This window comes from Falco naumanni, chromosome 7 (assembly GCF_017639655.2).
Source record: "Falco naumanni isolate bFalNau1 chromosome 7, bFalNau1.pat, whole genome shotgun sequence".
NCBI classification, from domain to species: Eukaryota; Metazoa; Chordata; class Aves; order Falconiformes; family Falconidae; genus Falco; species Falco naumanni.
Window position 1 is genome coordinate 14,212,136 of NC_054060.1, and position 20,543 is coordinate 14,232,678.

Genomic DNA, 20,543 nt, shown 5'->3' on the forward strand with positions numbered 1-20,543 from the left:
ATGTTACAATTCTAGTCTACAAGCAAAGCTGACTACTAATTTTTTAATCAATTAAGGCCTGCAAGATAGTGTAGCTTAACAGTATAAGGGCAAAAATAAGTTCTTGTTTGAAAAATCAGTAAAATCTGGCTGACAGCATAAATGTTAACATTTCAGCAAAAGCTACATCATTTATGTGAAAACATTTCTGCTCTGATCTCACATGTTAGAGGCACTGTCAGCAATAATGAGATCATGACTACATGGGTAATTAACTTGTAATGCCTTACCAAAACAGCAAGCAAGTGTGCTGCTAGAAATGTGAGGAAATGACAGCAAGTTTAATTGGAAAAGGAAGAGAACGCAGAGCTGTGTCAAGATCCAATAGACATTTCCCCTTGTGCAGTCCCCTCAGCTCAAGATGTATGTAATGCAATGTCCTCAAACGTGCTTAAAATTCTCTACCAGCAAGTCTGGCTCAGTAGCATGTTCACAAGCAGAAGATTATCTGTGCTGGACAGCCCTGGGTTTGAGTGGATGCGTAAAGCTCAGGTGTGGATGCGTAAAGCTTAGTTGCTACAGTAATCGCAGTAATCAGTGGGAATATACAGCCTGGGATCTATCAGGTGACCCACTACTGAGCATAGACTTAAGGGATATATGTTCTCGTGAAAACCCTCCCTAGCTGGGCCGTTGGCCGCTTTCTTCACTATGATTAGCTTTCTAGAGGATGAGCATACACGTACAGGGTGGGGATGTATGTAGATGTATAATAAGTGCGCAACATTATGATTTATGATTTTTTCTGAGTTTTAATATTTTTTTCGAGAATCTGATCTTGATTCCAGCTCAACCCCGTAGTAAAGCTTCTGCTCATTTAATAGATGACTTTACCATTAAGCATTTGCAAAGAACAGAACAGACACTTCCATTTAATTGTGCAGCAATGCTGTAAAAGCACACGTCCAGCCATTTGAGTTAGCTTGCGCAGGACGCACGTTTTGTGTATCTTGCACACAATACTCTGCCTAGCACCACAGCCTTGGAAATCACACCTAGAGTCAATAACTGCACTCTGCCGAGTTTATTAATTAATAACCACCTCAAAAAGTGAGAGGGTCCTCTGCCTTTAGCTAGGGCTCTCTAAAATTGTTCCAAGTACTTTCAGACCCAGGAATCAACCTTCAGAGCCTTTTCTCAGTGTATGACATTCATCCTGGTGACACTCCAGCAGCACGCTGCTGAAGGACAGCTGGGGCATGTCTATATTTATTCCATTGCTCATTGCTGGCATGTCCCTATCTAAGCGAAGAGGTGGTCTAGGGTTACGGCAATAAGTCTTCCAACTGCAGCCATAGGAAAGTGGCAGGGAATTGCTTTCGTGTGAATTAACTTTTGCTAGGGGGAATAAATGTGAAGTTTGATGCCATCTGAGCTATCAGAAGAATTTATGACGTCTTAAGACAGAAGGCAAGTTTTAGGTAGTAACATTCTTTGTTACGTATTTTCCATAATTGATGGTCACGGACTTTAACATTCTTCACTGTAATTGTATCTGTGCCTGTAAACTGAGCAAACACTGAGCAATCATCTGCAAATCCTATTTAGGCAGCAGGGTTCCAGACAAGCTTAATTATGCTCATTTTAATTTATGTAATTTAACTTCATTTTGGTAGGAAAAATACTTGTTAATTCACTTTTCTAGTTAGAGCTTCTAAAGCAAGCCTTATTGTTATCATTATGGGGAAAAAAGTCTTTGCGGGAGCCAGACAACATTTTCTGGTATGTGTCTAGACCTTTTCTCTGTTTAATATGTTAGAATTTGCATGATTTGTTTTACTGCCTTTAGCATAAATATTATTTCTGCCTAACTTGAGTGGTTTTGTCTGTAGTAAGATATTGCTAGCTGTAGAATCCACACCCATGTCTGCAGTGCCAGAAGACAAACGGAGAACTTCTGTGTGTGTTTTCTTACAGATCCGGTAGGCTGGACTGTTTTCAGTCATTGATACAAAACAAGAAAGTGGGAAGTTTCTTAGCATTTTTCACCAGGTTGAGAAGTTGCTTTCTAATAAATCACTGTATTGACTTTGTTCGCTAAGTAATCCTCAGGAATATTAGTAAAATATTGATGAAATAAATTTGAGGTGATAGCAAGTGCTTGAAACTACAAAGACCATAAAAAGTAGCTTGAAAGCAAAGCTCATGTGAAAGCTTCTGCAGAAGCTCTGATAACCTTTATGTCTGACTGACCTTTTGGCTTTTTTTTTTTTTTTTCTGTGAGAAAGTGGTTTTAAAGCTTTCATATGCTTCGCTTAGCTATGACTAGATGTAACTGCGGGTTCATTGATATTCAGCTGAAATCTTTCCATTAACTCTTTTCCTTGTAGTAGTAAACTGCTGATAAAATTGACCTGAGTAGTTTTGTAGCTGTGATTTTGTTCATGCTGGTGAACAGTGGAGGGCTGTGGGGATGTTTCATCTCTGACAGAGCCCCGTCTCTCTACTAGCATTATTTCATGTGCTGTTGTTAATACAGGCTGGTTGGAAAGAGTGGGCTTGGGGAGTCAGCATTAAAATTGCCTTGGCACCTTTAATGTTGTCCCATGCACATCTGCTTTGTTATACAGCTTTGCATTTTGCATCCACATGCTCTTTTCACACCTCCCTCATTGCACAGAATGGACAAAGTGTGCAAGCTGTAGGTCAGAGTGGACTTCTCCCAATTCAGGGGTCTATGATCTCCCTTGCTTCTTAGTTACTGTATGCTTTATCATGGAGATCGTAACTGATCTTTTTTCTGAGCTTCATTTGTGTTGAAATATGTGAAAATATTTTCACAGCACCTGAGAACACCCAAAGGGTGGTATTTTTCCCTGGGTTATAGACAGGACCTGAGACCTGGACTGAGGATAGTGTTAGAAGAAACCTCAAGTTTCAGTATCAAAAATGGCAACTTGAAAAATCCAGAACAGGATTTTTCAGGGCATTTACTAGTGTGTTATGTGGTATCAGTGGTCACAAGAGAGGGCATCCTGCAGTATGCCTCACTGACAGTTCAGGAGGAGCACTTGACAGCAGCTGAAGGGTGAGCAGACTTCAAACCGGCCCATCTCCAGTGGCACAGAACAGCACTGTGTGCACCTGAAGCACAGTCACAGTGTTGAGCTGAGAACAGGACTACTCCACAGTCTGGAAATCAGACATCAGGGTCACAGGTGAGCGACTTGGAAAACAGGATGCACACCAGAGACAGCTGTCTGCTGTGCTTTGTGTAGAGGTGAGAAAAAAACCAAGCTTTCTGTGGCTTCACTTCAGAAGCTTCACTTGGGAAGTGAACCCAAGTGAAGCTGCTGGCTTTGGTCTTTCCCATGCCTTACCTCCAAGCCCTGAGCAGTCCTTAGACAAGGCATTCCATCTATGTATTTTTAAGCAAGAAAAACTTATGCTTGATAACTAAGTATGTAGCCAAGGATCTTTCTTATTTTTTACAGGATTGAGACTAATCATCTCAAAAGCCTCACAGAGGATACCAATGTCATCCAGATCTGGCAGTGCAGGAGAGTATGAAACTAGTGACCAGTCACCCAGCTGTTCAGCTTCCCCACCAGTCCCAGAGTCTAGTGAGACTGAGGCTGAAGGCTTGATATTTTATCACATGGATCTTTATGGATCAAAGGAGAGGTTTGATATCTTTCCTGAAGACCTGTCTGGTCAAGGAGACAGATCTTGGGGGGATACAAGAAGGGAACCTGCACTGAGTAGTCAAAAATTTCAGCGATCACAGGAAGCTGGATATGATTTGGAAAAGGAGGTTGCAGAGTTGGCTAAGATGTATGGACTTGATGAAGATAGAGAAAAAGAGCTTGAGCTTCTTGGAGGACATGTAGAGAACAGATGGCCACCTGCTCGCACAGGAAAAGCAAAATCACAAGGCTCCATATATAATGCATCAAAAAGCATCTCTCCAGTGAAAGATCAAAGTCAAAGTACAAAGCCACAGGGACTTCCTGATGAAGCTTCTCAAGATGAAGAACCAAGTAAAGCCAGAGCAGAGGATGAGGCTGAGAGCTGCATACAGTCCAGAGAGGGGCTTAGCAGCGGTGGCATGTCAGATGAGTGGAACAGTCAGGCTGTCAGTGAGGAGGAGGAAGTGGCAGATGTTTTTTGTTCTACCTGCAAGATTCCAATCCGAGCTTTTGACAAACTCTTCGGTGAGCACAAGGATCATGAGGTGGCTCAGCTCCCCAGTGCCATGGAAAGCGAAAAGGTAAGAGTAATACTGTAGCAGTAAAAGTGTACTGTGGTGCCTCTAAAACAGTGTTCAGACAATACTAAGAATCACACTGGTTGTTTTGGTAGGAGGAGATTCATAAAAACATGTGCAAGTTGGAGGAGCAGATTGCTCAGATGGAAAACTTTGCCTGTCACTTGGAGGAAATCTTCATCACTGTAGAGGTAAGGCATTTTTTCTTGGGCTAACTGGGGTTAGAACAGTTTTGACAGTCATAGTCTTCAGTTGTTAATGAGGTGAGTAATTACAGTAATAGAGCATAGAGTTATCTTGGGGTTTGCCTAGACTGAGGTACTCAGGAAAATCCATACTAATTAATTTTTTAAGTGGGCATATGCACTGACACTTGCATTCAGAAATAGTGACCCCCCACTGAGGTTATCTTAGTTTTAAGTGGCCAAGGACCTGTGATCTAACTAGTCCATCCAGAGTGCACTCCTTGTGCTCACTCGGTTTCATTTACAGAAGTACCAGGTACAGGCAAACCCTTGGACCAGCTGCATCGAGCTACAGCACTTCAAGGGTTGTGCTCCTGCTTGGCTGATGCCAACCTGGCCCAGGGGGAAGGGGCCCAGCTGGCAGCAGGTCAAACTGAAGCAGTAACTCAGAGCATTACTGTCTTTTCTCTGCTGCATGTAGCACAGAAGACATCAGTGCCTGAGCAGTGGGCAGCTGCTGGCAAGAAAGCCTTGCCTACTCCTTAAATCTTTCTTCCTAATGCTTTCTCCAGCAGCGAGTGAGGATACCAGCATTAGTGGCTCAGCTCCCCCAGCGGGAATCCATGGATCCCACTGGGTTGCCATGGTTTCTCTCATGGAAGTATGTGCTTGACTGTTGGTGAAAACACTTGGGAGATTACGGCTAGGATATATCCCCAGTTGTGCTCCCTGGGCTTAGGCAGGAGACAGTTGCCTTGCATCATTGTTTTTGTTATAATCTCTGATGCTCTTATGTCTGGAACCAACACTCTGTTGTGCCTCAGTGGGGGTGAATGATTAGAATAAACTCCTAAAAATGCAAATTAGTCAAATTAGAGCTTCTGTGTACCAGCATTGCCTCTCTGGCAAGGAGAATTTTAGGCAAATCTGAGTAAGATTTTTCTCTGGCTGACCTATGGGTCAGACCTGACACCAAGGAATAAACCCCCAAATGCCTTGCAGGAAAACTTCGGGAGGCAGGAGCAGAACTTCGAGGTGCATTACAACAATGCAGTACAAGTGCTTGCTCAGAAGTATGAAGAACAGTTGGAAGCACTGGGGGAAGAGAAGAGGCAGAAGTTAGAAGCTTTATATGGTCAGCTGGTCAGCTGTGGGGAACACCTCGACACCTGCAAGGAGCTGACAGATGCAACCCAGGAGCTTTACCTGGAAAATGACAAAGCCAATTTTATGAAGGTAAAGAGCTTTAAGTGGCAAGGCCCCTTCTAAATGCTCTTTGCTGCTTGCAAGTAGTCCCCTGCTGGGGAGTCCCAAGTGGCTTTAATGCTAGTGAACATTTGGGGTGCTTAGTCCATGGTGTTGTCACTGCTTCAGGTGCTTGGCATGGTGGCATTGACTCAGTGAGGCAACACAATGGAGCCAAAATGCAGAAGCAGCAGAAGTTTGTAACTTGGATGCTCAATGATTTGTGAGTCTCGCTGGGGTTCAAAGAAGGTATCTTGCTAAAAAGCTTATCTCAAGAAACTCTGGAAGCACTTAGTGTTCATTGCCTCATGCGGGCTCAGCTGTCTTGCTCTGTTTTGAGCTCACAGCAGGCAGGCTGCTGCAACCACTTTAGAAGATGTTTCTTTTTCTTGCTCATTTTGTTGGAAAGTTCAGCTGAACAGGAGGCTCCAAACTAAATACATCAGGAGCTCCTGCAAAGTGATGGATGAGTCCCACTGATGAGGTGGTGTCAAGAAGTTATTTTTCTTCAGCAGGTAGAAAAATAATTGGGGAAAAAAGAGAATTTTCACTGCTGATGAGTGATTGCTCTAATCTGAGCTGTCCTGTGACTCACATGGGTGGGAGCATTTCTATAGCACAGCCACAGTAACTTCTGAACCAGACAGTAGACAAATCTAACATCTCCAGTCTGCATCAATGGATCAGCTTGCTGTGTCACTCCAACCTGCTGAGTTCTTCCTGTGAGCTGACTTTTGCCATTCCTCTGCATCTCTGGAATTAACCTTATTTTCTCCTTAGCTCATAAACAGTTTTACATCACCCCTAGGAACCATTATTCACCAGGAAGTTAATAGCTTTTGGTCATGAGCTCTCAGCTGCTTAGGTTTCTCCAGGGACCATACGTTTATCTTCCAGTAACGTGCACTGCTCAGACTCCCTCCAATGGAGATAATTTCACTGAGTTCTTTTCTGAGTTCTTTTCGCCAGCTGTGGTTGGGTTTTGTTTGTGAAGGATCTGTTGGCACTTTGCACAACTAAGGAATGATACAGTCTAGAGTCTAGATGAGTAGACACTGGTCAGTGCCTGATATTGCACGTTATCTTACTGTAAATGCAGCCAAGATCTGTCTGTTTGAATGGACAGTTAGGCACAGCTTTGTTCTCAGAGCTGGCTGGGTAAGAGCCAGTTAGCTCACTCTAAGGGCTGCGTTTGGGACAATTTGTATAAGACAGGTCAACAGCATGATGTAGTCTGACTCTGGACTAATGCAAGAAATGTATCTTTTCTATCCCTAACACTCTCTCTCTTTTTTTCTACAGGCAGCAGTCGCCATGGTTGACAGGTAGTATCACAGTCTGGTATTTTGTGTCACATTTCTTCCTGTTAATTGGATCTATTATTGAAGACGCATGTTCTGGAATCCATTCAGGCACACAAATGTTATCTAAGCTAGTGGAGCTATTTAAATCTTTAGTATTTCTGGTTTAAACTGCAGCAGGAAAAGTTGCTCTGAAAAGTTTAACACTCAAAACCAGTCTGGAGACAATTTCAAAAAACCCTGAAGGAGAGTTAGAGCATGAATAAATCACTGTTTTCAGCTCAGTCATAAAGAACTAATTTCAGAGACTGAGAAACAGGATTGGTAAAGATCTTGAAAGAAATGCTCTGGATACAAATCTGACTAAAACTGAGCTCCCTAAATGGATTAGTAACAGGCTTGTTTATGCATTAATACAGAGGGGTAGAAAGTCAAGCTGTAGGAGCTCAAGACAGATGCTGAAAGAACTTGGAGAAGCTGGAAAAAGTCTTAAAGCACACTAGATTTATTGCAAAAAATATACATTTACATTGACTGTCATCGTTTATGAAAACACAGAGAAAGGAGGTCCTGCGTCAGTAATAGTGACATAGATTCAGAATAATGACAGTCACGGAGCTAATAGCTTGCTTCCCACAGAGGGGTACTGGGGAAATCTCCCTCACCTGCATAGTGGGAGTGCAGTATGTGGCAGCCAGCTCGCTGCATGAGTGGGGCACCCGATGTGTGGTCCCTTAGTCCCATCAGCATGCAGCTCTCTGACATCTTGGAGCACTGATCTGATGTATGGCCACATATCTTCAAGCAAAGGGCATGGGGAGGCTGTGCTTTGCACAACTGTGAAAACTATTTTAAGGGAACAGTTGTTGTTTTAGAGTTTGCTGGTTTACCATGGGTTGATACCTATGATATCTCCAACACAATGTTACTTCCAATCAGACTTTTTTCTCTCCCCCCTACAATTACAGGCTGGAAGAATTCTTAAAGAAAGAAGTGGATTTGGAGCTTTCAATGCTGCCAGACTTTGAAAAGCGGGTCATAGATTTCTCTGAAGTTGAACAGCTAATGAACTCCATTAATACTATTCCAGGTACTCTTCCTATCTGATCATTATTTCAGACCTATGTACATTTAATTAAGGATATGTGTTAAACAGAATTCCTTACTTCTGTTAAAGGAGAACTGCAAAGGCAGAATTAGCTTCTCCCTAGTTTCTCCACTAGAGTTTTTTGTTTGCCTTTATATACAGAGACACTGGAAGCTATTTTTGGATTTTTTTTTCCATTTGTTTTCAGTGTAAAATTACAGAACTGCCAAACCAGGCCTTCCCTGCTTTTGCTGGATGATTTCCTAGAAGACTGACAAAGACTACCACCTTCTGTTGAGGGGTCAGGCATGCTTAGTTGGGATAACTTGTCTTGCCTTGTAGTTACTTGAACAAGTAACAGAGAGGGACACCCAATTGCTTTAAAGAACCTGCACAGCTTCTCTTTATAACCAGTTTTCAGTGGCTTATTTCTCTGCTATTTAGCAAACATTTTTCCTGTTATCCACAGGAAACTGTGAGCAACCCCCACCCAAATTTCTAATAATTGAAAAAATACATATTTTTAATCTTTTCTGGCACACCACAAATGGTCAGAAAACACAATATGCATTTTTCATGCCCATATACTGTGTTTTCTTAAAGTAAAATGGCATTTGGTACTTTTTTATGCTGCTGACCCCATGCTGTAGAGCTTTTCCCTTCTCGTTCCTCCACAGGCTCCTCAGCCCCTGGGCTGGTCCACAGCAGTGCAGTGTGCGTCAGACTTTGTTCCTACAGGGCCCTGCTAGCTCACAGCAGCCCTCAGAGGCAGGGGAGGTCAAATTTACAGAGAAGGGTTAGGCTGAGGCTTATGTATTTTGTTGGTTTGATTTTCATTTGAAGCAAGAGTAGTTCATACACCAGTGACCTAATTATTATATGAAACTATTTACAGGGTCAGCTCCTAACTTTTCTCCGTGCAGGAGGAATATGGCCTATTCAGTGCCTAGGTTTTGTCATACACCTTTGTGAGAAGGGAGGTGTTTGCCTGTGAACAACGTAACATGCTTATACATTCAAAACCTGACCTGTTTTCCTCTCTGCAGCTCCTTGTGCCCCTGTGATCAATCCCCAAGCTCCCAATGCAGCGACTGGCACCTCACTGAGAGTTTGCTGGGGCCTTTTCTCAGATGACACTGTTGAGTCCTACCAACTGTGCTATAAACCAGTCAGCAACGAGACGCACAGTGATGAACAAGCAGGTAAGGAGGCCTGAACCCCTCTACTGGCAAAACCAGCTGGTTCCAAAGTGCCTCTGGACTTGCTGCGGCAACCAGTGCACTTTCTGTGCATTATCTCCACTGCCAAAACTGTCATATCTGCCACCACATTTCCTGCTTCTGGCTTTGTCACTTTTCCCCTGCCAGGTTTGCCATGCTGCCAGTTGCAGCAGGACCCATCACAGGAGCAAAAAGGGGATGGGACAGCAGCTGGGATAGCAGCAGTGGGAAGGGGACAGTGGATGAAGTCTGGTCTCAACAGTAGCATTTCATTTCCTGGAGGACGGACCCTGTGTTAGACATGCACTGTATCCACTGCAAAGCACAGTATTTTTAGAGAGCACATTACCATGTTATTGGCACGCCAACTGAAACCCCTACAGTCATTTTACAGTTTATCTCAGTGCTAATAATAGGCTGTAACTCCCCATCACCCACATGCACAAAAAAAGAACCACAGAACCATCCTAAAATGTCCCAGCCTTGTGACAAAACTGCCTTTGCTAATAATATTCTTGCAGAACCTTTCACTGAAAACACCCAGTCACTTGTCCAGCAAAAGTGGAAGCCAGTAAAGTGCCAAGTAGCCAGTTCAAAGAAAAGCAGAACCTATCCAAATTTTATAAGATGAAGAATGAGAAATGAATGAGTCGTGAAATAGCTTCAGCTCTTGTCCTGCTGCTGGGATGAGCTGACCAGACAGCATCCCTGGAGTAGGAATGTGCAGGGTCTTCTTAGAAAAAATTCAGTGACAAGTAGGTGACCTTTTTTTCTGTTTGTTTGTGTTGTTTGTATTTTTTCCTGAGTGACGTGTCTCCTTCAGAAGCTGATGCATTATCTGATTTATACCTCCTTAGAGGAAGGCATGGTGAACCAGCCTGACAGCTAATCAAAGGGTATGGAGCACAGGGAGCTCTCTTGAACTCAGCACACAAAACAATGCACCTCAGCTCCATTATCTGAGACAGCTTTGGGGAAGAGCGGGTAACTGTGTAAAGGAACTGTAAATGCTTTGTTGTTCTCATTTCAGAGCATACTTTAAAAGTCAAAGAAACATACTGCACCATTACTAATCTGTTGCCGAATACACAGTATGAATTTTGGGTCAGTGCTTTAAATGCTGCTGGTATCAGTCCACCAAGTGAAAGAGCAGTTTATGTAACAGGTAAAAATATTTTATTCATACAACTGTGTGACCTTCATAGTGAAATTCAGTCACCTCGGATTGTTTTGCCAGCAGTGCTTTCTGGGCACTTTGTTTCTCCTGATTTAAGTCTACTGACTGCATGGGAATTTCCTACTTCTATTTGGGGAGGCTCTTAGGCCAATTGTCCCTGTTTTAAAGTCGAAGAAACAGAAGTATGGGGACAAAATAACTTATTTAAATGCAGGCATGTAGAAGAGCTGGGAATAAGGCTCGTCTCCCAGTTCTGCCAGGTGGATGCCAGCCCTCCTTTTATTGGCCTGTAGGTATTTTGTGGATTCACCTGCTATGCTGCCCTTTGTAACTGCAGTGCAGTCAAGCACATTTTGTGAAATCCTGACGTCAAATTGAGCAAGTCAAGTGAGACCTTCGAGCACTCATTCCAGATGTCTTTGAGCAGAGAAGAGATGCACCTTTATGACAAAGATAAAACCAATGATAGAAAGAAAATGGTTGTGTAATCAGTCTCTGTCTGTGTTACTTCTCTGATTAATTCTCTTAGGACCTTTATAGTCCAAATTAAGGTTTTGAACAGTACCGTTAATTGCCCTGCCTGCTGTTTATTGTCCATTGGGGAAGCAGGTTTCTTTAACTATATAGTATTAGTAAACAACTTTGTTCTATTTTTTAAGTCTTCAAAGCACGTCTGTTGCAAACATCTTCAAACAACAGCTTAGAATTGTTCTTTTGCCTACTTTTTAGCTCCTTCACCACCTACCATAAAAAGTAAAAAGATCCGAAGCTGTGAAAATGCAGCACTGGTGTGCTGGGAATCTAGAGACGTTAACCCTGTTGATTCCTACACGGTTGAATTGTCCAAGCTGACAGATGAAGAAGATGGCGACAGTATTACTGAGTGAGTTGCTCTTCTCTCGAGTCCATGACCTGTAGAAATGAAACCATATTAAGTCATGTGGCATCAGATAGCCCTAAGAAAGGACCCATGACCCTTTGGTGAATTCACCTTTATAAACATTCCTTTTAGTAAAAGTAATTGTATAAATGCTCATAGAGAATGACTATACAGGGTATGGGAAAAGGGCAGAAGCAAATGTAAAAATCTGCATAGTCTTGTCACAGACTCTCTCTTGTTCCTGCTGCTGACAACTGTACAAGGTAAAGTGTTGATGATGGGTTACAAGAGAAGTTGACCATGTAATTTCCTCTGTTGTTCAGAAAAATAATCTTAAAGGCCTACCTTTGTTCTCTACCCTATAATTTTTCATGGATTTATTCTCTGTAGATCTATTGTTGGGATTCCTAACTGCGAAGTCATAATTCACCTGCAGCCAGCACAAAGCTATCGCATCTGTGTTAGAGCCCTTAACCTGGGTGGTTCCAGTGAAAGAAGTGACCCTGTCCTGATACACACCACAGGTACTCTACAGCTAGGAACGACTCCAGCAGCCTTTTGTAGCATCTATTATCTCAACAGAAAGATTCCTGCTGGCTTCAACAGCCTCTGGATCAAGTCCTAATCTCGTACAGCTAATTACACATCTGGTAGCCTTTTAGGAATGAAAAAGAAACGCTTTTTGTAACAATAAGTGCATTGCTTTAGCTCTGTAATTTAAAATTATTTGTCCAGTACACTTGATACTTGAAAGTTACTGATTTCTAAACATTTGAAAGACAGTATCAACCCAACACACGCAGATGTTGCCAGCTTGCCAAGTATTGACAGCCTAATGAAGAAAGTCATAGCATCATTTTACTTCAGAGATTACTTTGTAATGCTGCTGCTGCCGGAAAGTATGGCTAAGGTAGTCAGTCAGCACTTTCCAGAGTCATTTGGATATGCAAAATCTTCCTCTGTATATATTAGAACATCTCCAGCTTGGCTGGGAGGCTCTGAGGGCTGGTTCCCTTTAGTCATCAGGAAAAAGGCAGTCCAGCGTTCAGCTGGCAGTTTTGCTTTTGGTAACTGACATAACATTATCATCTCTGTTCTCAGCGCCACTCTGGACAAGGATTAACCTTCTCCCCCAAAGGGGAGTTAGAAGCCCTTTCCCCTCCCAACCATCTAACCAAGGCTCATTTTAATGACTTACAGGTAGACACCTGTTTTCATCTTCACCACGGCTATAATGACACTGCAACTTCATTGGGGTGTCTTAAACCTCCCACATCCCTCATAGGTGCACTCACACCATACCTTCTGCCCTTACCTTCTGTGAGAGATTTGCCAATTGTGCTCATTCAGCGAGCTGACCACACACCCGTTAATCTGTGAAAGGCTGTTTCAGTAAGAAACCTGTCAGCTATGCATCAGTGACACCACAGAAAAGAAACAGTCATTCTTAAATCCCTGGAGAGGAAGACTGTCATTGTGTTACCATTGCTTCTGTGTATTTCAACTGCTTACATCAAACTCAATATTTGAAATTGTCCATTATGCTTGCACAGCATGTGTTTGTTTTCAGCAGCACATGCCTGTAATTGCCCTGTCATTGTTTGTATTCTATTTGGATTGAAGTAACTTGCAGTTTGATTATAATGATTTCATTTGGGATTAACATGGAGAGATTTATCTTCTCTGAGTCTACATTATGCAGAGAGCTGATGCAAATTGATCTGTCAGCTGCAAGCACTCACCTCCAGCACTGGGAATGACCATCAATTCTTACTTACTGGGGTGGATACAGAAACACCAACTACAAACAGCAGCTGTGATGCATGTGGCTGCTCACCAGAGTGCAGCATGTCAGACCTGCTTTGTGAAGTCTCTGAAGGTGGAAAGCCAGAAGAAGTACTTTTATCCTGGGCTGGTTTAGCTGACTTACCTCTCTGAAGGCTGATCTGATGAGGAGGTGCTGAAGTATGAGGAATGCTGCACGTGGCACCTTTGTAGAGATCCCTTCTCTTCAAACTGTGTTTATGTGGAAGTGTGAAGCCATGGAGAGGCCTTTAAGCCCCACTTCTCCTTTCAGTGATTACAAATAGGTCACTTCAGCTCTGGGGAAGATGACTTGAAACCAGATAGTTTATTGCAGGGAGGACCCCCCACCTGTGAATAGCTACCTCCTGCTCAATGCCTGGAGCTTTGAGCCCTGGCTGGGTTCAAAACCAGGTTAAGGCCCGCCTTCTGCTTTTCACAAGGCTGTAACTAAACAGTGTTAAGCTGCAAGAGATCCATTTATTTGAAAAACTCCAAATGGACAACGTTGTCCTTTCAGTGTCAGCCACAGATTCCTTCCAGAGCACTGGCTAATCTTTCTGTGGATCCAAACATTTCACCACACCCCTTCCTCCCAGCCCCCAGCAGCAGCAGCAAACCCTAATGCCATAAGGAGTTGCTGCAGTTATCCTTGGACATTCTATTCTCTCTTGCAGGCACCTACTTCTGCCTTAACGAGGACACAGCCCATCCTTTACTGGCGATTCTAGGTGATGGATTTACAATTGCATGTGATGAACTGGAAAACCCAGAGTGTGATCTGCCCGTCTATGATAACAGCTTTACAAGGTATACAGAAGAATTTCAGTTGCAACTAATGCATGTAGTTTGTGGCTGCTTCACCCACGACACACCCCTGCCTTGAATTTAAATCCACCTAAAAGGTTTCCTGGTATTGCAGCCCACCTCACCTTCAAGCCAGACAGCAACCAAGTAAAACTTGCAGACTGTATATGTGTGTATAATGTATAGGGGTTTTTTCCATCTTGGTTTTTGCACAAGTGACTATGGTCATCTTCAGTTTTAGGCAACTACAAACATATTTGTCGGTCCTTTTAATGTATGGATTACTCATCTTTTAGAAAATCGGATTTATTTTAAGCTATTTGAAGTTGGGTTCCTAAGATAACTCTTCAGTTTGAAATGGCAGGCTTTCTGTATAGTTCCTTGGAGAATACAACTCCATATCCATTTATCTAGGCCCCATAGTTTCACTGTGGTTATCATTCCTGAGCACAATTACTGAATTCCCTGTGGCTTGCTGCTCTTTTCTGAGAATTTCTAGGGTGACTAATACATATTATTTACAACATCTCCCTTTGCATGATCTGTGCACTGACTTCTATTAAAATTCCAAAACTTTCTCCCCATGTAATTCTTTACAGAGCCAAAACCCCCAGGAAACTGTCACAAGAAAAAAGATAACTCAAACCCCACATACTCTTAACACAGCACTAGTAGAATGTGAAAAAAAAACCAAAAACCCCCAACAAAACCAAAAGTGGCATAATTAGTAGATTCTCTTTTAATTATAGTGATCCAGCACTTGCACATTTCCAAGACCTGAGGAGCTGCTTCTCTCTGCTGGCTGCTGCTCCCTTTGTCCTGTCCCTCCCTCTGCAAGCTGCCAAGGTGATAGAGCCTTGCACATAACATGCCAGGGGCTCTGCCCATCCTTCCTTGGTCTTGCTTTCACACATGGAGATTTGGGGTCTGTTTTTATAGAGTTCTGTACAGTGGAAACCACCAAACAGTCATTTTATGTAAAACTTTTTCAATACAGCAAATACTACAGAATGGGAAAAAAACCCTACAGGTGCTTTGGGCACCTGACCCTCTTCTTTGAAAGAGGCTTGTGTAGTTCAAAGCACAGCTGGTCTCTTTGGTTTTTTTTTAAATAGATGCCAGGAAATGTCTAATGGGGCTTTAAGCAGCTCTCATTGATTTTGAGTTTAAAGCTCTCTCTCTAGCTGTTCTTTGGAACTTAAGCATCACTTGGAAGTTAATGCAAATTCATAAAGAGGATTACAGATGCAGCCGGCCACAATTACTTACAAACCTGCTTACACTTGTTGGGTACATTGAGCTAAATTTGACCAGGTATTTAAGTGAAAATGCTAAGGAAAGGAGAGGGAGCTGAATACTTACCTCTTGTTGAAGGATCTAGCTGATACAATCTGGGCCTACAGATGTCACTTTCAAAACAGTTAGGCCCTTTGCCATTGAAATGAAAGGTTTAGCTTACCGAAATGCATGTTTCCAGTCAGAACCACAGAAGTAACATATAACCAGGACAGGCATCTGCTGACACAGAATAGTACAAGCCCACAGCTTAGTCCTTCCATGGAAATGCAATGTTACTAGAGGGCTCGGTGGACAAGAGCCAGGAAATTCTCTTCATTAAAGTCACCATGATAAGCCTAAATGGGATTTCATCCCACTTCCACAGCATGCTTTTATGTTTCACATAAACAGCCAGAGCTGACACTCATGTCATTCTGAACTCTGAGGCTGAGGTTTTGATGCTACTGTGAATTTCAGAATCCTTTTTCATGCCAAGATACTGGGAGAAGGGGGTGGGGGGGTGGGGTGTGGCGGGGCAGGGAAAAGAAAAAGCTCCCAAGCTGAAATGACTAACACTTACACTTCAAGGAAATTACATTGCAAACTCTTCTTTCTGAAGTTTGTGTGCGCTCTGAAAGGCTAACGTGTTTCCTAACCACAGCAGCTTCTATGGTCTGATGGTCTGACTCAGGTTTGCCTTGGTGGCTTTGCAGCTCTTATTACTATGGTAGTATTCTGGTCACAGATGTTTACCCATCCATTTTGCATCATTCTTTTTCTTTCTCAAGCTGTAGCAACGCAGCCTCTCTGAGTCCCGATTTCAGCAGCCTTTAGGCTATTCCCAAGACATCTACATGCACTCACAATGAACTGTACACTTGCTTTAGGTGATTGCTGCTGAGGTAGCACAGGTAACAGCTATCTTGCTGTGCATGCCTGTCCTTACACATCAGGCCCTCCTAACTAATGCTGCATTTGGCTCTTTCTCCGCATTACCTGGAGGCAGATGAGTTCTGAGCGTCTGCCAGCAACATCCTTTGCCTTTGCACTTTTCAACTTTAGATTACCATAGAAACATACAGGTTGTGTGTGACCCCCCCATCCAAAACTGAAAGTGTGTTTTGAAGCCTGCTGTCCCCTGTGATGCAGCAATGACAGCTAATATTTTTTCCTGAGAAAAAGCTGGGGTGTAGCCTTACAGGATTCATGTTGCCCTCTCAAGTTAGTGTGTTTCAGAAGCACTAGGCATGGGTTACTTTGCCCAGCTTTCTTGCTTCAGAACCTGTGTTTTTGCAGACTTGCATCTTCAAAGGGCCCAGCTCCTTTATCTCTTGAGACTGTGCCTGTAAATCATGCTTAAGGTTCTCTCTGTGGTACATTGTCTTTGTCTGTCTCTCCTACACATCTTTTTAAAGACTTATCTTCTACCTGGTTCCTATCGTAAAGGCTAGGAACCAGAGTCTACCGTTGAAACTTTTCATGGCCCAGGTACGTAGGTATATTCCAAGCTCTCCTACTGTGTTCAGCTCTCATTGATCTCTCCAAACGCAGCACAGGCAGGTAGGTCTCCTTCTCCCCAACTGCCTCAGGGTTTCATGCTACTACAGTGCTCAATTCCTGATGGCAAGTGACATTTAAAGTCCTGGGCTGTTTGGGAAGAAAATACAAAATCTGTTCCCTTGCTATACTGGGGTTCACCAGAGCACTCTTTTTTTCTAGCAAGTAACAACTTTCCTAGAAAACCCAGGCAGCATAGGATGCTGTTCTCCCTCTTCCTAAAAGTGCCCAGGGCACTCATTTATACAAAGCTACCCGCAGATTAAAAATGGGGTGGATGTCACAAAGAAACCTGCAGGTTCTGTGTCAAGTCTTCAGTATGTGGACTTTACTGTAGTCAAAAAATTTGTGCTACGCTGCTAAGGAAACAGCAAAAGTGACTTTATTGATATGTAATGTCCAGGTACATTACACACCTAAACATCGCAGAATCCCTGCCAAGGCTGTCTGTCTCCCACAGGTGTATTGGGATCCTGGGCAGTCTGATCCCATTTCCGGGAAAGCATTACTGGGAGGTGGAAGTTGAGGAAGACACAGAGTACAGAATCGGTGTGGCTTTTGAAAATACTCCGAGACATGGCTATCTGGGGGCAAACAACTCATCCTGGTGCATGAGGCATATCATCACACCATCAAGGTAAGGGCTGTGGAAGCTACAGGTCTCCTAGAGGAACCCATCCTACGTGCACACCTGCAGGCAGGGTAGCAGAGAGCTCCCCCTTGCAGGGGGCACCCAGAGATTTTATATCAAAGCCCAGACCAAGTGTTTAACCAGGGGCCCCTGACATTCCACCGTTGGCACTGTGAACTGGTGTTGGAAGGATACTGGAACCTTTAAACAAATCATTCTGCTTAATGACATTCTCATGTTGAAATAGGCAGTCCCAGGAACAAATCTGAATAAAATCTGCATTACAGAGGTTAGCTGTAAAGGCCTTGTTTTAGGTCACCAAAACCCCAGTGGGAAGACAGACAGTAATAGATCCACGTAACCTAGAAACTACTTATCTGGCTAAATCCCATTGGATGCAACTGGTTTTGCTCTCTCCTGCCTATGGAAGTACCTAACAGCCATACCTGCGTGCGGAAATGGCAGCTCCTCTCATGCCTCAGCTGAACCGGTGGCTCTCCCCCAGACACCATTACGTTGGTATCGCTGCCTTTGACTCCCATGCCACATTCAGGCACCCCATGAAGCATCCAGGAGCAAGAAGTCACCCCCCCAGGCATCCCCGAGTACTGCCTGTCTGAATGGCTCACTGCTCAGCCTGCAGGGGTTGCCAGGGTGCTGCTGGGTCCCCTTGAACAGGAAGGCTGGACACCACCTGAGTGTCCCCAGCATGCACAGTCAGAAAACAGTAGCGATGACGTTAGCATGGGCCCAAATCTGCCGGTCCTCTGCCTGCTGGTACACAGGGAGCTGTTAGATGCAGCTGGGTTGGCTGGAGCACATGCTCCTCCCCAGGCACCTGCTGTTCTCAGCTCCCCAGCAGCTGGCCTGCTGCATAGCCAGAGTCCTTAGCAGTGCTGGCATTCACCTCCCACACAGCAAGAAACGCTGCTTAATGAGGGAGACCAAACCCACTCAAGCTAATGACTTTCCCATACGCTGCAGGCAGGCTAATTTGATTTCCTTGCTATGCTGAGCTAAGAGGTACATTGAGGTTTATTCTCATTCTTCTGGAGCAATGATGCACGGTCTTCAGAGAGAAAAGGGAGCTGGGCCATTGCTGCGTTTGAGTCACTGTCATACCCATTTCTGCAGGGAAATTTTCTCAGGTTTAAGTGGTGTGGGTGGAGGAGGTGGTTAGTGAAGAAGCTGGTCCTTAAGAAATGCCAGATAACTAACTTCAGCTGAAGAAATCTTCTCATTTCTGCTCAGGAAGGCACATGTTCCCATAGAAGTCTTGTATTTTTGGTTGCAGCGTGCCACACTAGGGAGAGCTGTTTGAGTAATTGCTAAAGGACCTCAGCATTGCTTGAACAGTGACTGCACGAGGAAGAAGAGGGCTACCCTCATGACAAAGCGGATATGTACAGAGTGCCTTCCCAGCCTCCCATAATCCGTGGTCCAGGAATCACAATTAAAAGACATCACACTCTAGTAAATGAGCATGATGACTGGAATGTCCCCACCAGCACCGCCCTGGCTGAGCAGGGAGGTCTCCTAAGAAAAGCAGCCAGAGACCTCATTTAGAGTGGGGTTTGAAAAACCATGTCCAGTAGTCTGGAAGGTGCCCAGCCACGCTGAGTCAGGCAGCCTCTGTGCAAAGGATTACGGTCCCTCGCAGCTGCTGTGGTGGGTGGGCAGTTCCTGCGACACTGGCAGGAGAGGGCTCAGTACCACAGGCCCTTGGGAAGCAAAGCGACAGCACGGCAGGGCCAGCAAGGACAGGACTGTGTCATCTTGCCGACGCTCCTCGGCAGTGCCTACAGCTACCTAGGGGCAAGGCCGAGGAGTGACAAGTGCTGCCCTGGGGCCAGTCTGAGTGGCCTAACAGAGCACAGCTGCTTCATGGAGGGACAACTTCAGGCTAATCCTAGTGGCAAGGGTGTAGCCCCCAATTTCTAGGACACCCACACTGCCCTCTGCGATGGAAAAAAAGGGAAGTCCCATGTTACGCGCTGACCTCATCCAGATCTCAGCCAGGCTGGGATCCGGGAGAGGCCTGTCACCCGGGACAGCCAGCCTGCTCCGGGCAGCGGGGGATAAGGCTGTGCGGAGGCGCAGAGCACACCGCTCCTCAGCAAAGTAATGGGACTGCGGCAGTAACCACAGGGCACGCAGGCGGGACGGGGCTGTGAAGTACATACCCAAAAGACACCTATCTGCACAAGGCTTCCCTTTGAGAACAGCCAGGGTGCCCTCACGTCTTTTGTCCATTTCTTGCCTACAGGCACAAGTACGAATTCCTGCACAGTGGGATGACACCAGACATCAGAATTACTATCCCCCCCAGAAGGCTCGGCATCCTGCTGGACTATGAGAACTGCAGACTGTCATTTTTCAATGCAGATATTGCCCAGCACCTTTATGCATTCAATGCACGTTTCCAGCATTATGTCCACCCCTGCTTTGCTTTGGAAACACCAGGTATCTTACGGATACACACTGGACTGGCAGTACCCCCATGGACTGCCCTCCCATAACCCGTGTGCTGCAGCTACCCCGTCCACGTGTAACCTGCGCTGAGCAATGTCCTCTTTCAGCACTGACTGCTCCATCACACTCCCTATAAACCAGCGGTCTCCCAGGAGAGCAAAGCAACCCTGACCCAAACCAGCCGCGTGGCCTGAGTCCTTAACAAGTTTTTGTCCTCTTAGGCAGGATTTTAGCAGAAAAGCATCACAGTCACAAGATCCATCAGCATCCCAGAATTCTCCAGTTAGAAACAGATACCATCCTTCTCAAAGGTGACCGTCACCGTGCAGCAGTGACAGCTGGATCATGGTTCCCCCAGTACCTCTTTGATGTACAGAGAACCCCCCTGTTCCAGAGCAATCTTAAGTTCAACTCCTGTGTCTGCTGAAGAGCTAAAAATTCAAAGAGAAACGAAAATAGCAAAAAATAACAAAATCTGTACAGCTGCTAGACAGAGCTGAAAACGTTCCAACCATGAAGCTGATCTCACAATCCAATATTCTTGTTGCTACATGAAGTCTGTGACACAAGATAATCAAATACGCCTCCCTTGTGTGTGAACTGTTAGCGCCTACCATACACAGTGAGGCTTTTTGAAATACCCAAGCATGCACT

General features: G+C 44.4%; 1 protein-coding gene across 1 annotated transcript; it reads left to right on the forward strand.

The window, feature by feature from the left end:
- The first annotated feature begins 1,829 nt into the window (after window positions 1-1,829).
- Window positions 1,830-20,320, forward strand: FSD2 (fibronectin type III and SPRY domain containing 2). The gene is made up of 13 exons (XM_040600748.1): window positions 1,830-3,197; window positions 3,474-4,249; window positions 4,342-4,437; window positions 5,434-5,667; window positions 6,979-7,001; window positions 7,946-8,067; window positions 9,111-9,266; window positions 10,315-10,449; window positions 11,191-11,344; window positions 11,732-11,865; window positions 13,822-13,954; window positions 17,247-17,423; window positions 19,684-20,320. The coding sequence occupies exons 2-13, from the start codon at window positions 3,515-3,517 to the stop codon at window positions 19,934-19,936; spliced, it is 2,352 nt and encodes a 783-aa protein (XP_040456682.1). The 5' UTR covers window positions 1,830-3,197; window positions 3,474-3,514; the 3' UTR covers window positions 19,937-20,320.
- The last annotated feature ends 223 nt before the right edge of the window (window positions 20,321-20,543 follow it).